Consider the following 16,428-nt stretch of genomic DNA (forward strand, 5'->3'; position numbering starts at 1 on the left):
GTTACTTATGACATTATAAGTGTATGCAGATCACAATGAGTAACTTTTCCAGGAGACAACATATAAAATATATATATATATATATATATATATATATATATATATATGTATACACACATGTAGATAAAAATACAGACAGCATAAATTGGACAAATTATCCTTTTTTTGCCTCTTTATAACAAAAAAACACACTCTGTTTATACTTATCACAGTGGATATACAAAAAGGCAATCATTTACTTTCTAATTTTCTTAAAATTTCCAATTTGGTAATTGAAAACAAAGCAAAACTGTCCGTTCCCTCCCTTTCCTGTTTTTTCTTTTTCCTATGCTCTCTTATCTTATCGTACCTTTACTGTAAAATACTCCCTACTCTGATGCCACATCTTCAAGAATGTCTCAGATTCAAAGGTCAAATGCTAACTCCCAAAAAAGATGATTTTGTTTTATTTTATTTGGTATATGCTCCTTTATGGCGATAGTCAACCTACTGCGACTTAAATACAGTGTGTTTGTATTACATTCTGAAAAGTAACTTTTCCCTGCTTTAGAGGCTGTGGTTTGGACGGTAATGCATTAGCAGAATCCTGGACCTGTTGGAGATTTCTTTAGTGGAAGAATGTAAATAATTCCAGGAGTGCATGAGGTTGTGTTCATGAGCTCCGCACTTGAGCGGAAGCCTGTAGAAGGTTAGCTTGCAGTTGAGTGCTTGCTTGGGCGCAGAATAGGACTTGCCAGGAATTCCTCTGTATTTGCTCCAGGCTGACTTATGTGAAGCGTACACAGGACAGTTCTTTTATTCAAAGTTGTGACATGAGAGGTCTTTTATCTTTGTGTCCTGAGAACTTTATGAAGTGTCTGGTGGGTAACTAATGTCCAGATGACATCTCCATCAATTACATTGTTTAGATGACACCTTTTACGTATTGCATAATTTGAGAGTTATATGCAGAATTACCCATTCAATAACATAGTATCACCCATAGCAACCATGTAATAAATAGTACAGCAAATAAACATGACTGTATAGTTATCCTCTGTGTCTGCTATCAATGTTCAGGCTTTATTTGTAGACACCTTTCATTAGGAATAAGTTTTAGTAAGAATCACTTGCAATGTATATAATTCCACCACTGTGTATATGTACAGTATTTCAGTATTATATGTGTGTGTGTGTGTATATATATATATATATATATATATATATATATATATATATATATATATATATATATATATATATATATACACACACATATCTACACATACACACACATATATACACACACATTATATACACACTACATACACACACACATATTAAATACACACACACACAATATATATATATATATATATATATATATATATATATATATATATATATATATATATATATTATATTATATTATATTATATTATATGAGCTGTGCTTTTGATTTTTCTACTTGATAGATATTACACCAGCTGGAAATGATACTGTGTGCATCTGATCGAAATTACACTATGCCTATGAAAAATAGCATGATCTCTTTTTGTTACAACGCATGGTGCAGATGCCTGAAAGCTCTAAAGCCACGATAGCCTGAATTTGGCATGGCACTTAGTTTTGTATGTCTGCAAGCAGCTATGTAAGCAAGATGGGATTTTTTTGCATGCAAAGATAGTGGTTGCGAAAACACATAAAAATAGGCTACACAAAAGACTAACCTACCACATACTTTGCAATGTGCATAGAGTAAATTTGAAAAACTAATTTGGTGGATATCTGATATTTAAATAAACTGAAGTTGACAGTGCATACTTGGACTAGTTCCCTTCCTGTGCAACGAGTTAGAGCTTTTCACATGAGCATACAACATATTGCTTTACTCCTGATCCATAAGTTTGGTTAAGCTCAAGTTTCAATGAAAAAGCTGATTGAATATCATGCACACATTTTGTAACTTTGTGTGCTTAGAAAAGCATTTCTTGCCTGGCACTGGAATTAAACACTTCCATAAATTGTTTATATGAAGTCTAGATTAAAAATTTGACTTTGTGCTAAGTTTACAGTTTACCTGAGTGCGGCAATAAGGAACAATTCTAGCTGAAAACCACACAAGGGAAGTGTGGTGCAGGAGTGACAGCGGTATGTGTAAGGGTTTCTGGTCTGTGTGTGTCTGCTGAAGCTGTAACATTAACATCTTATCATAGCTGCAGTTTTTGAAATATACTGTGTGCATATTGGAAACACCATGGTCATTATAAACATCCAATATCATATGAGATGTAGTTTTCACACTGGAATTGTGTGTTTAAACTTACTGTGTGTATGTTTTCTATGTATCTGATGATGTAGTATTATTCTTCTATAGAATACTGCAACATATACATTTGTGGTTGTGTAGTCACTGCTATGAAGCCTTGTGCACTTACCGATACACTTATGAAACTTATATAAAAGTATCTAGAATGCCTAATTATGTGACTGTTAGAATTATCCACATTAATCAGCTGTATCCACATTAATCACCCACTTCCTTGTAAAGGAGTTAATAGAAAGCAACATATCTTTTCTGTTATTTTTACATTTTTGTATAATATTGACTTTTGTTGTGTTTGTGATGTAAACACAGTACAATTCTTACGATTTTGAAATTAATTCACTGATAGCTTAGATATATGAATGAATACTGTAGACTAGAAGAGCATTATGACCCAGTCACATAGATGTCTGGCTGACACACAGACTTCATAACACTTTCCTTCCTTGATTACATGTGAACAGTTATTATGGTGACATTATAAGACGGGCTGCTTGTACTGTTCATTTTGTTAGTTGCACATTTATACCCATATTTGAAATCCTAAAGGCCTGTAATGCAAAGGTTGCACATCTAACTGTATCTTGCAATCAGTAGACAATAAAAGCACAGGTAGAGTAGTAAATTCAAAACAGGCATCTCACAGATATCACCATCTTCAAAGACTCCACTCCAGTGCTCTGAGATATGGCTTCTATGGCAGAAGATGTTGTAGCCTGTGTTCCCCCCACAGACTCCTCAAGCAACTTATCTACCCAGAAAAGAACCTATGTATTCAGAATATCAGAATATGTGCATCGGTTTTGCTGATAGTCTTTCTTCATGATTATTTTCAAACCAGATTATATTGCGGCGATGATTTGTACTACAAATACAGGGAAACTGTAATCTAAGCCCCAGCCTGCTGTTAAGCATTGTCTTCTTCGTTTAACATACACGCGATGAACAGAAGTATAAGAACTTTGGACAGTGGTGGACAAAATCATGTAATAGTCAGACGCTAGCAAATCCTATCTATAAACAAGTCGGATCCTTTAAGGAGCCAGGGACATCAACTGTCATAAGTAGAAATGTTTCCTAAACTGTAAGCACCAGTAGTATTTTTAGGGTGTGTTGGCTGGCAGGCTTCTGGGACTTCCCCAACCCTGACCTAGGGAAACAATTCACATGAAGATGCACCTCTATGTTTGCTGGTAGTTAGAGAAATAAACCTGCTTTGCTGATTTCTAGTGCTGGGGCCTTTTATATGAAATTAATGCAGGGTGCTAATTCTGATATTATTATTATTATTATTATTATCATTTATTTGTTAGGCGCCACAAGGTATCCGCAGCGCCGCACACAGTACTAACAGTAGACTATACAGGGTGAAACCATACAGAACAATGAACAAAAAGTACCAATACTTCATAAACTCCGGCCAGTCATATACAGTAAAGACGGAGCGGAAGAACAGGTATGGAGACAGGAGGGGAGGGGGCCCTGCTCATATGAGCTTACATCCTAAGGGAGGGTAAACAGACCAGGCACAAGAGGAGCCAGTTGAGGCAAGAGGAGAGAAGGGAGGACGAGCTAAAGGGAGGAGATGGGGGTTAAGTAGATGGTTGGTAGGCTTTGAGGGAGAGGTGAGTTTTGAGTGCACGTTTGAAGGAACACAGAGTAGGAGAGAGACGGATGGAATGAGGGAGGTCGTTCCAGAGAAGGGGGGCTGCACGGGAAAAGTCTTGGATTCTGGAGTGGGAAGAGGTGATAAGAGTGGAGGAGAGGCGGCGGTCGTTGGCCGAGCGCAGGGAGCGGGCAGGAGTGTGAATGGAGAGGAGGTTAGAGATGTAAGGGGCAGTAGAGTTGGAGAGAGCCTTGTAAGTGGTGGTGAGGAGTTTGAAAAGGATTCTGTAGGGGAAGGGGAGCCAGTGATACAATTGGTATGACCTCTCCGTGTTTACTCAGGTCTCATTCATGTACTTGGGTCTAATTCAGGTACTTGGGTTTCATCCCGCTACCTAAAGACTAAAGTGGCCATAGTTTGCCTGTATGCTTGTGTGCCCGTTGTAGATAAACTCAATTTCAAATGCCACTGGGTCATACAGCACTGCAGAAATAGTAGATGTTACATAAATAAATGATAAACACAATTGTAATAAACATACACACATGTAACATTTAAGATTTTATATATATATATATATATATATATATATATATATATATATATATGTTAGATATACATGTACACACAGATATACGCTGATTTATTCCCATTGGAGTGTTTCCAACTAAAAACAAATCAGTATAAGGACTTCATTCTCTTTTGTAGGTTTAGCAATATCCAATTATGTTACTAAATCCATTTTTTAACCTTCCCAGGGCGCCTGTGCAGATAAAGTAGTATTTTGCGGGGCGGGCTGGTGTGTAAATGAGAAACACATTCTAGACACAGAGATCTCTTGTGGCAGTGCAAGTACAAGCTCTTCCCATATTGTCTCCTGCTTTTATATTAATTACAACTTGCATTATCAGCTGCGGGGCTGCGGCCCGGCAAATAGAAAATGCCTTCCCATGGGACCTTGCTTCTTGGATGTCTTTTTCATCTGCTTTGTATTGGGCTGCTCAATATTCTCAGCTTTTCACCTGGAAACTCTGCTCTTTAATACAATTAGATGGGAGCAAGAAAGGCACATTTGTATCGTAAATTATTAAGGTTTCTGTAGCATGTCTGCCCATGTACATATAAGTAAGCCGTTTATTAAGTCTTGGGGGAATTATATATTTATAATTACATCTGTTTATGCAGGAGAGAAAATATATCTAAAATATATATATATATATATATATATATATATATATATATATATATATATATATATATATATATATATATATATATATATTACGCATCAGTGTAAATTACACAACGAACATTGATAGTAAGTATGTGTGTGTGTATATGTATGTATATATATATATATATATATATATATATATATATATATATATATATATATATATTATAATTTGTCCTATCCTATAGTCTTATCGTTGTTCCAGAGCCTTATGCGTTGTCACTGCTATAGCATCCAATGTCCTATATCTCCCCGTCTGTTATCCCTATGTTTATGTGATTACCCTGTAACAACCCCACCTCCATTGTTTTTGTAGTGATGAGCTGGAACCCTCTTTGTTCTTCCTAGGTGTTGAAGGGGGCACGTTGCATTTTCTCTCATTTTGCTTTCACCATGTACTTTGTAGCCTTTACCTACTACAGTTTACAGTGCCTTATTTCAATGTTTTTGGACTATTATTGCCTCCGTGGTCCTGCACGGTGCTCATTACCCAGAATCCTCTAACCATAACACTAATGTAGGGTTTATGGCACCCACAATGTTCAATATTTATACATTCAGTATATGAAATGAAGGATACAGTGATTCTGTACCACTGGGACCCAGGATGGGTCATTTCAGCAGTGAGCAGCAACAATACATTATTATGTTTATGATTGGACGGCTGTTGGATTGTACTACTTTATAAGTTCTTTATAGATGCGTTATAGATATATAGCACATTTGGATATATGTCAGGGGAATAGTTTACAATACAGGCAATAAGCGCATGTGCTTCCAGAGAGAAGCAAAATAAGGAAAATGACCCTGCCCTAAATAGCATCATGTTTGCCTTTGAAATTAGCGTATTGTTACTTTTATTGTTGTATTTAGTAAACTACATATCTTGGAATAACATATAACACACAACACACTATAGTACATTTACTTACACATTGCATTCAGTCGTGTAAATATATAGACTAAGGGCCTGAGTCATTAAGGAGAGGGAAGCATAAAAAAGGAGTAACTTTGCACCTGGACAAAACCATGTTGCTTTGGAGGGGGGAGAAAAATTTAAAATGTGGTGACAGATTTATATTTGGGATAGGGCATGTCCTAGATCAGCTTTAAATTTCAATATAAAAATAAAGCTATCAAGTATTTGTGTGCTAAATAAAAAAGCAGAAAGTATTTAACTTCTATGCAAAATAATAGACTAATTTGCACCCCTTGTGTCATAACATGGTACATCCAGGATCAAACTTACTCCTTTTTTTGCTTTGCCCTCCTTAATGACTCGGGCCCTAAGATCCTAACACGAAACTTGGTGTAAATTTTACGTCACGATTTTGCGTTAAAAACATGCAGGCTATTCTCACAATGTCTGTGTGAGCACCTTGTTTTATATCCGAGCATTGAAAATTGTCCCAAGTCTACAAATTCACAATATATACGTCTTCAATTCCAACATAAATCTCAAATTTTTGGATAATTTTCTCATAAGTAATATATTTTTGTATTATTACTTTTTCCTGATACTATTACATTTGTGCTATTACTTCCTGGGTATCTTGAGCTCTGTCCAGCTTGGTTTCTCCTATCTGTTACACTAGTTCTAGTCTTCAATGAGGCAGCGGATATAAATCTAATATTGTCGCTGGTGTAATAATTTACCTCCATTTTCCAAGACCAGATGCCATACTTGTCATGGAGCTTTGTGGCCGTTATTAGGGTAGTGTAGGATTGCGTTCACACTGGGTGGGAGGTGGGACACTGGGTGTTACAGTGTATTAATTAGTGCGGGTTATTAGCAGGTGACAAGGCAGCTGTTTCACGTGTCTAAGGAATGCTTCCACCTTGCTCCAGAGCTCCTTATAGCAGACACAGTTACACTCCTTAATCATCCTGAATTGTGACTCCCTTTACCCCCGGGGAATTAAAACTTTGGGGCACAGATTTATGCAGTGAAAGAATTTGGATACTGTGAGGGGAAATGTTCCGCAGAATGAACAGTCTGTAAATTTGCAGTTAAATGGTAATTTTTTTAGAACACATAGCATAACTTTATTGTACTGTATGTAAATCATGTAATATGGTCCTGGATACATGGAATAATGTACCAATTTACAATACAGTAAATGGCACATTTTACTGTATATAGCTATGGACAGATATTATGCATTATACAATATAATTACATTGTGCATAAGCCAGGCTGCGTGTAGAGAGGACACTCTCTGCACCTACATGCTAATGCACTTTAATAAAAACATCCTTCCATTATTTTTACTGGGGAAAATAGGTTGTCAGTAAAAACAAAGTAGCAGAAAATAAATCTAAAGGAAAAGAAGTAAATTGAATTTCTACAATGACTTCTCAACTGGTCAGGGCTTAGCTCACCTGTACAGTAAATACAGCCTTGGCAATAACCATATTACCAGTGCCCACTTTCTTACCATCTTTATACATGTAGGGCCTGATTCATCAAGGAAAGTAAATAAAAAAAAAAAAGAGTAACTTTGGACCTTGGCAAAACCATTGCATTAGATTGTAAGCTTGCGAGCAGGGCCTTCTCACCTCTTTGTCTGTTTTACCCAGTTTGTTTATTATGTTTGTCCCCAATTGTAAAGCGCTACGGAATATGTTGGCGCTATATAAATAAACGATGATGATGATGATTGGAGGGGGAAGGTAAATTTAAAGTGTGAGTACAGAATTATAATTGGGGTAGAGCATGTCCTAGATCAACTTTTAATGTCCGTGTGAAAATAAAGCTGTCAAATATTTGCTTCCTACATGAAAAAAACACCAGTATTTTCCTTATGTGCAAAATAATCAACTCATTTGCACCCCTTGCATTGCAACATGGTTGTGCCAAGGTTCAAAGTTACTCATTTTCTTGCTTTCCTTTCCTTAATGAATCCGGCTTGTATTCTTCAATGGTGTTTCCTGTTCTCTTCTACTGGCACTTGGTTTCCTGTCATACTCTCTCTTATAGTCACTCTGTCTCTGTCTGTCACATTTCAGTTACTTCTTCAGCTCACTCCAGTAGATTTGCATGTGATTGTGTATATGAACAGCAGGGGACATTGGCCCTTAACACAGTAGGATACAGTAATTTATTTGAAAACTTCTAGCGCTGTTTGCCTTCCCTTTTCATATGAGTATTCTATGTTTTAGGACTGAATGATCAGTCTTCATTTGACTAAAGCTTAGTTATTTCCAATGTAGCAGTTTCATGACTACTACCTGCTGAATGGCTAGCTACAATAAGGCATGCTTGTTGTGTGCAGTACACAATAGATTAATATTAATTCAAAGGTGAAATTCCTTCTGTCAGCACGCACATAGCATCTGCTTTACTCTCCACATCCCTGTGATGTCATATGTTGAACAAGGAGCCTGTTTGCCATCTGGCTAGCCCACCGCCAAATGGCCCTTGAAAGGCACTGTAAGGTCCATGCTGTGGCTGACTAGTTGTCTTAACATAACCATCAGGTCTTCTTAGGCACAAATGTGCAATAAATTCACTCATTGATCCCATGTTATAGTTCTGTATATGAAATTAGAGGGAAAATCCCATAACATGTGACATCATGTCAGAGATATGATAAAAAAAAGTGTCTCCAATTGATAATGGTGGATACCTGCAAAACATGTGTTGAATATTAAAAAAACTGGAGAAAAAAGTCTTCTACTTGTAACTATGCTAAACATATTTCAGTTCACAGCTAAAACGTCAATGCATCATTTTGACAAATAAAGTTCTGACAATTTTGAATGATATTTACAGAATTATGCATTGAAATGACTCAATTGTCATTTTCTCAATCGTTGTGTTTGTGGCTCATCCCATTTAACATATGTAGATTTAAAATATATATCTGTATAGATGGTACAGTTGCTGTAGTAGTACATTCTTTGTTATGCCTGGGGTACCTCACTAATTTCCTCTTCTTCTTTTTCACTTTTCATGGGCATCCTTCTTTCTCACCAACCCTCCACAACCTCATCAGAACCCTGCCTCATGGAGAGATCATGATGACGCAGTATCCACCCATTCTGCCGGCACGCCGGGTCCCTCGAGTGGTGGGCATGCTTCACAGAGTGGAGACAACAGCAGTGAGCAAGGTAGGACCCTCTTGTCAATGTATGTTGTGAGCAGATAGGAAAGCAATCAGTATTTCTGGGTAGTGCTTACTATATAGAATGTATTGAGACAGAGTGCTATTTATTACTATACATGCATGCCGTCCTAGTAATGGGCAGTCATTTACTTTCAACTACATGTCACTTGAATCTAGTAATGTTCTTCAAAGCCAGAAAATGTATTATCATATATGGTTATCATAAGGGTAGAGCAGGGAGAGTAGTCAGAAGATATAATAGAAACATTTTTCTCTATGGCTATTAGCATTATCTTAGTGAGCCAATTGGCTTACCAGAGACAAATCTTATTGTTTTTTGTTTTTTTTTTGCTACTAATAACTGCACTGAAGTAGAACAAATCCAAATGAATTAATATTAGGTGACTGTCCCTTGTTAGGTGTTTCGTTCTTCTTCAATCGATTTAATACAAGTTACTTTCAATCTAATTGCTTGCTGCTGGTCTTTCATGTGGATGTTGTATTGGTTACGTACAAGATGGCTGCCATGTCATTTTATGTATGTGCATGATGCATTCCTTTCAGCTTGTTGAAGTGACTTTGAATCACTTTGGTTATGTCCTGTTTGCAAGTGGGATGATCCACTATGATGTAACAAATCAAAACTATTATTCTGAAAAGGGGGGATATAATCCCATAGAAATATGATAATTGCCACACTATGGAGGGAATTCAATTGGGGAAAAAATCTGTGCGAGGTGCCTCCGGAAGGGCCGCCAGACACCTAGCTGGTATTGTTTTTTGCAGAAGTAATGCTCGTTTTTTGCTAGCACCCCTTAGAGGTGCAAGCAAAAGTGTGCGTTACTTTTTACCACAGTAATGGTAAAAATGCGCGCCAACTGAATTTGCCCCTATGACTCTCAATGTCACTATTTAGTGTGCTATTATTGCTCCTTTTTGGTCTGGCTGGTTACAGTATTATTAATGGTTTGTAATTTGTGTTGCTATTTTGAATGGTTATATAATGGTGTATTATATTTTTCTGGTGAGAATGTGTACCTTCCTTACATTGCATGAACCCTCATTTAGAAGCACTGGAACTCAGACCAGTGGCATGATACAAATGTGCTGTTTGTGAGCTGTTAATCGCATAGAACCACCTACTTAAAGCATTATGGTATACAAGTAAGGTTGACAGCTTATATATATATATATATATATATATATATATATATAATGTGTGTTTGTGTTATAACATGGTTTACTTATACATGATACAGCAGCATGGGCAGCACAGTGGCCTAGTGGTTAGCACTTGTGCTTCGCAGCACTGGGGTCATGAGTTTGATTCCCGACCATGGCCTTATCTGTGTGGAGTTTGTATGTTCTCCCTGTGTTTGCGTGTGTTTCCTCCGGGTGCTCCGGTTTCCTCCCACATTCCAAAAACATACTGGTAGGTTAATTGGCTGTTATCAAAAATTAACCCTAGTCTCTACCTCTCTGTCTGTATGTATATGTCTATGTGTGTGAGTGTGTGTCTATATTAGGGAATTTAGACTGTAAGCTCCAATGGGGCAGGGACAGATGTGAGTGAGTTCTCTGTACAGCGCTGTGGAATTAGTGGCGCTATATAAATAAATTATGATGATGATGATGATACATATTTAGATGCTTGGATAAACATCTGACATTTGACCAAATTGTCTGGCTATATTTGAATTGTCTAGATCCTCTTTGGGACCTGTATGGATTGTATGGAATGTGCTTGTTGTGTGGCTTTGTACCTCTCTGTACATTCTGATCTTCTCTGTGGTGTGTGGAACCTCCCTGAACTCTATGGAACCTGTCTGTTCTGTTTGGAATCCTCAGAATGCTCTACTCGGAACATTGTGAATGTGTGTGGAACTTCCCATTGCCGTGTTGTCTGCCATATCTCAGGCCCTGATTGTTGTACAGGGTTTTGCAAAGATCAGAACTGAGAGTGAAGTATATCTGCTGCCTTTATTTTCATATACATAGGATTTTAGTAGCAAACTGTGAGGTTTAAACAGAAAATGTAGGAGCAGATTTGAAAGGTCACCTCGAGCAACAACTCTCATTCTGTCCTGTTTGCATGTGAACAAATGTTTTTGCTGTAGACATATTTCGAGGGTTTTGCTAGCAATCATTGGACTATTTTCATGTGTGAATGTAATTTTTTTTTCTTTTTAATAATTACACTAAAAAATTATGTTGTTTTTTTTCATTTTTTTTTTATTTTCTTAAGTGATTCCAAATTAATTTAACTCCTAGTTTCCCAGACCCTGTAAAATGTTCTCTTGCTGTAAGTTAATATGTAGTTGAGCACCAGAAAGGGTGAGCTATCTGTCGGTGAAGCTATAGAAAATAACCACTCAAAAGTTCACAGCATTAGGAACTGCCAAATTCTGCCAACTTGGAGAGTGTACAGCGCTGCTTATACTAACAGTAGCATGTAAGAATTTCTTGGGATGGACACGGAGAGGGGGGGGGGGGATGGAATTCTTTACCCTCAGGAACAGGTTTTACTAAACTGCCCAGAGGGTTCACACACAGATCACAAATCAAATTCCAGCACATTATTCACACGCCAGTGCTGCAAGCTCTTTATTTGTGTTATTATTCCGTTAAATATTTGTTGTAACCATGTACAGGCTCCACTTACAGGCACTTGTCTGTGAGAGGCCCCAAACCTCCATCTATTATAAGCACAAGTCAGCTGTGCATCTCTTGCCGTTGGGTAGTGATCATACTCACTCTTAGTCGCTGTGCATATTTTAATCATTTAAAAGAAAAAAATAAATAAATAAACATTCAGGCAAATCTATTGAATGGTAACTATTTGCACTTGTAATCTGTATAGTCAATAAACATATATCTTGTACGTATGCATATACGTACAGAATGTGATGGTAGATAAGACACACCTAGTCTGCTGTTTTCTTAGTTGCTGTCAAACCCTCAGACTTTAATTCAAGAGATGAGGCATAATCTGTTCCTGGACTACTAAATTATAGAGGATGTTCCAAATAGTTTGTATAAAACAATACATATGTTTTAAGTCTGCACAAAGCCTAATGCAAACCTTTTACACTTTGAATCCGCTCAAAAGCCTAAAGGAGACATTTACTAAAGTGCGTTTAGTGAAACTGATGTTTTTTTTCGGTGTTTTTAATATTTTAGCTGCGTGGACACCACCAACATTGATGTCAGATTAAGTTTGAACCCTCCAATCCGCTGGATAGTGAATCCTGCGGGTTGGAGGTAAAGCCACCACGAACCGGCAAAAAAATGCTGCTTAGTAAATCTCCCCTTAAGTGTTTTCTAATTCTATAATTATTATGTGTCCTGCTAGCATGTTCTACATATGTAATGGCAACACAACCAATCTTAGGGCTTGGTTTTCTTCCGCCTAATCTCCTTACTACTGTAAACGTGTACCCTTGGGTGATCATCTTGATCTCACCTGGGCCGTGCTGTGAAGAAGGCTACTTCGTAAAGAAATATTAAGGGTTAACCATGTCACAGCAGTAGGAAAAAAACCCTCATTTGGGCATAGACTAAATTCCAAGACAGGCTGGGACAGCAACTGCAAGAGGCCTGGAATCACAGACACTTCTTCACTGCCGGACCCATTATTACTTAAGTGTAAACAGCTGTCTCTTTCTATATGTTCCATCTCACACTGGGAGTGAAATGTGCGTTGCTGTGCTGAGAAAAGTAGACTTCAGTTTTCGTCGTTCTATAATATTCTGCACTGTGATGAGATGTCCTGATGATTGCTTTTATGTTTTGGAGGATGAAATAAAATGTGTTTTATTTACACCTAAGTGGTCATCATTGTCAGATGTGTCAGACGAGAAGGAATCAGGCCAGTCTTTTTGAAGGGAAGCGCCAGAGATTAATCCTTTATAGCTAAAATTTGTTATTTATTTATTGATATACTTATTTGCACAAGGAGAGCTAAAATGTGTGATAAATATTTGCATCCCCTTAATGCAGCAATGTATTTTAACTTGACTTCTAGTGTATAGTCAGTCGATGCTGGCAATTACTGAGGCAAACGGACGCTTTTAAAATAAGTCTGTTTATCATTAAAAATATTACAATTGGATACATTCATACACAGATCACTTTCATGTCTGATGACATATTTGCTCTTTTAAGTTTTTCATTTTTACTGTTCTTTTTCCCCTATGTGTTGTCCATCCAGTTTGACGCACTCATAATACAAGTGAATATGAATTGGTGATAAGCAGTCGAGTGTACTTTGCTTTGGTGCACGTCATTAATAGAAGAATGTGTGAAATATTGACCGCAGAAACGCATGCATGAAACGCATCATGCATGAAACGGTGTAGCTGTGCTTGAGTTGTGAGATTGGCATCTTTGCGCGTAAAGTTTTGAAGACCTAGATCTGCTTAGATAGCATTACTTGGGAATACACAGGGAATGCTATTTTCAAAATAAAAATGTGATGTTTCTCTCTGTGAGACCATAACATTTACAATAGAGTAGCTTCGGTTTACAGTTTTGTAATGCTCACACCTGACATTACAGTTCTGCTCTAACATGATAAGTATGCTGTTGATGACTTGACTGTAAGTTAGAATAGACAGTAGTTGACCATTTTCGCCAGATAGATTCAAATCTGTAGAGTGGGTTTGATTAAACCTAATTTTATGTGTGTGCCAAAGTTACATGACTGACAAATGCTCCCTACGCAATTGTAAAGAGTTCTTATCATTTAACACTGCCCAACATAAGTCATTTTCTGAGTCTGTAGCCATGTCTCTATATAAACTATAACCCTTGTTTTATGTGCAAAACTCTATCCCTGTATATGTGAGCTTTGAAATTTGATTTAATCATATACAGTTATTTGAATACCCTTTTTTAATGTTAATCTATTATATTAAGAGTGTAAGCTCTTTGGTGCAGAAAACCTCTCTTTGCTCTTTCTGTAGCCGCATGAATGCCCAAATATTCTTCACTTGTTCCTTGTCAGTACCTTGTAATTGAGTGTTGTGTCTATTAGTGGCACCATAAAAGTAAATGAAATCTGCATATAAAACTATTACTTAATCCATAATTTGTGTCTATGCAAGTCACCCATTATTTATGAGAGGTTTTCTAGCAAAACATATCTGCAGTGAGCCCTTCTCATTTCATTTACCTTTAAACTATAAAATGCAAATACTGTGAGAGAGTGAAACATTCTCTAATTCTATATGTTAAGTTACTTGGAAACCACAGAGTTGTGAAAACACAGATTCCTTTCTCTCAGTCTTTTTTTTTCTTGTCTTTGTGGAAGAAGAATTCTCTTGACGCCTGTTAGACCTTAATTTAAAGGTATAATTAAACTTGAATGTAGCCTCATAAACAAAAGATAAACAATAAAGCCGCCTCGTTCCCTGCTGCTTCATAGCTTTCTCAGCCAGCTGTTTTTGGCCTAGTGATTTTTGCTCTGTGCGCCAGTGAGTGCTGAGCTCCATGGACACAGGTCAGGAGAGTCGCGTTCCTGCGCACAACACTTTCACAACCCGTTTTCATCACTTCAGATTATTAAATTCCTCTGAATGCAAAGGATGCAGCCTGGCAGGGGATAGTCATCAGGCTAATATGAGATTTCAACATGATAGTTCTCTCTTAATTGGTCATTTTCCTTTGTTTTGTCTGTAAAAGTTGTGAGTTGGGTGGAGGGGAGCAGGCTAATGGAATTAAAAATAAAGTGTTCGTTGACCCTGAAAATGGCCAGTAGATAACAACAGAATAGACAGCATAATAAAGTCCTGCTCTAGCACAGATGTCCTAAATCCCCACTATACTAATGGTACATCCCTAGTCCCCACTATACATTTGGTACATCCCTAGTCCCCACTATACAAATGGTACATCCCTAGTCTCCACTATACAAATGGTACATCCCTAGTCTACACTATACAAATGGTACATCCCTAGTCTCCACTATACAAATGGTACATCCCTAGTCCCCACTATACTAATAGTACATCCCTAGGGGTAAATTTATCAAGCTGAGAGTTTTATGGCTGGTTTGAAAAGTGGAGATGTTGCCTATAGCAGCCAATCGGATTCTAGCTGTCATTTTGTAGAATGTACTAAATAAATGATAGCTAGAATCTGATTGGTTTTTCAAACCCGCCGGAAAACTCTCAGCTTGATACATTTACCCCCTAGTCCCCACTATACCAGTGGTACATAATATGAACAGTGCAAGACAACTATTCTGTTAATCACACTTGACAATAGTGTCACAGTGCCCTACCATCTGTATTTTGCAGTAAAAACAAGTTTTTAAACTTTGCAACTCTATGTTCAATGTGAATATTTTATATCCGTGTGCTCAGTAGTTGCATTGTCATAGATGCTGGCATGGTTATCTTTTCTATGTACTGCACTGCAAATGAAGAGACGTAATTGTAGGGTCATTCTGATTTTTGGGTCCAGACTATATAATAAAACTGTCTTGCTCTATTACACAGTACCACACTATACTGTGCTGTAATACCATATGCCATACTTGCCTACCCTCCCAGAATTTCCGGAGGCTCCTGAATTTCGAGGAGTCCTCCCGGAAGAGAAGGTAAACCTCCCGGACCGTGTAAAATGCAGAAATTCACGGCATTGAATAGCAGGGGGCGGGGCTTAATTAAGACATTAAGCCCCGCCTCCACTATTCCATGCCGTGAATGTTTGTATTTTACGGTAGGGGCGGGGCTATAGTGACGTAATGACATCGTCACGCCCTCTCCTACCCTCTGCCACATGATCTGTACTCCGTTCTCCCGGAGTACAGATTTAAAAAGTTGGCAAGTATGCTATATGCCAGGGAGCCTAAACCTTTACATAATAGCTACAGTAACATCACCAGCAGCAGGATATATATTTTATTGTTTGGAAAGGTTTTGGTCATTTTCCATTTATACTTTCCTTTAACTGTCTTCAAACTAGAAGTGGACAGAATTATGTAGACAGTAGCAGCCAATCTGACACAGAGCAAGTTACTTTTTTTTAAAGATGATAAGTACATTTTTAGATGGTGTTGTTGTCAGTCTTCCATCATCAGCAGCTATTTATATAGCGCCACTTATTCCGCAGCGCTGTACAGAGAACTCACTCACATCAGTCCCTGCCCCATTGGGGCTTACAGTGTAAA

General features: G+C 37.5%; 1 protein-coding gene across 8 annotated transcripts in view; it reads left to right on the plus strand.

The window, feature by feature from the left end:
• Positions 1-16,428, plus strand: part of MEIS2 (Meis homeobox 2) — a 116,826-nt gene that overhangs the window by 11,947 nt on the left and 88,451 nt on the right. For all 8 annotated transcript variants that reach the window (XM_075192143.1, XM_075192144.1, XM_075192139.1 and 5 more), the window contains exon 7: positions 9,144-9,258. In XM_075192143.1, the coding sequence (XP_075048244.1) occupies positions 9,144-9,258 (115 nt within the window). The remainder of the gene's footprint in view (positions 1-9,143; positions 9,259-16,428) is intronic.

The sequence above is a fragment of the Mixophyes fleayi genome, chromosome 12 (genome assembly GCF_038048845.1).
Source record: "Mixophyes fleayi isolate aMixFle1 chromosome 12, aMixFle1.hap1, whole genome shotgun sequence".
NCBI lineage: Eukaryota > Metazoa > Chordata > Amphibia > Anura > Limnodynastidae > Mixophyes > Mixophyes fleayi.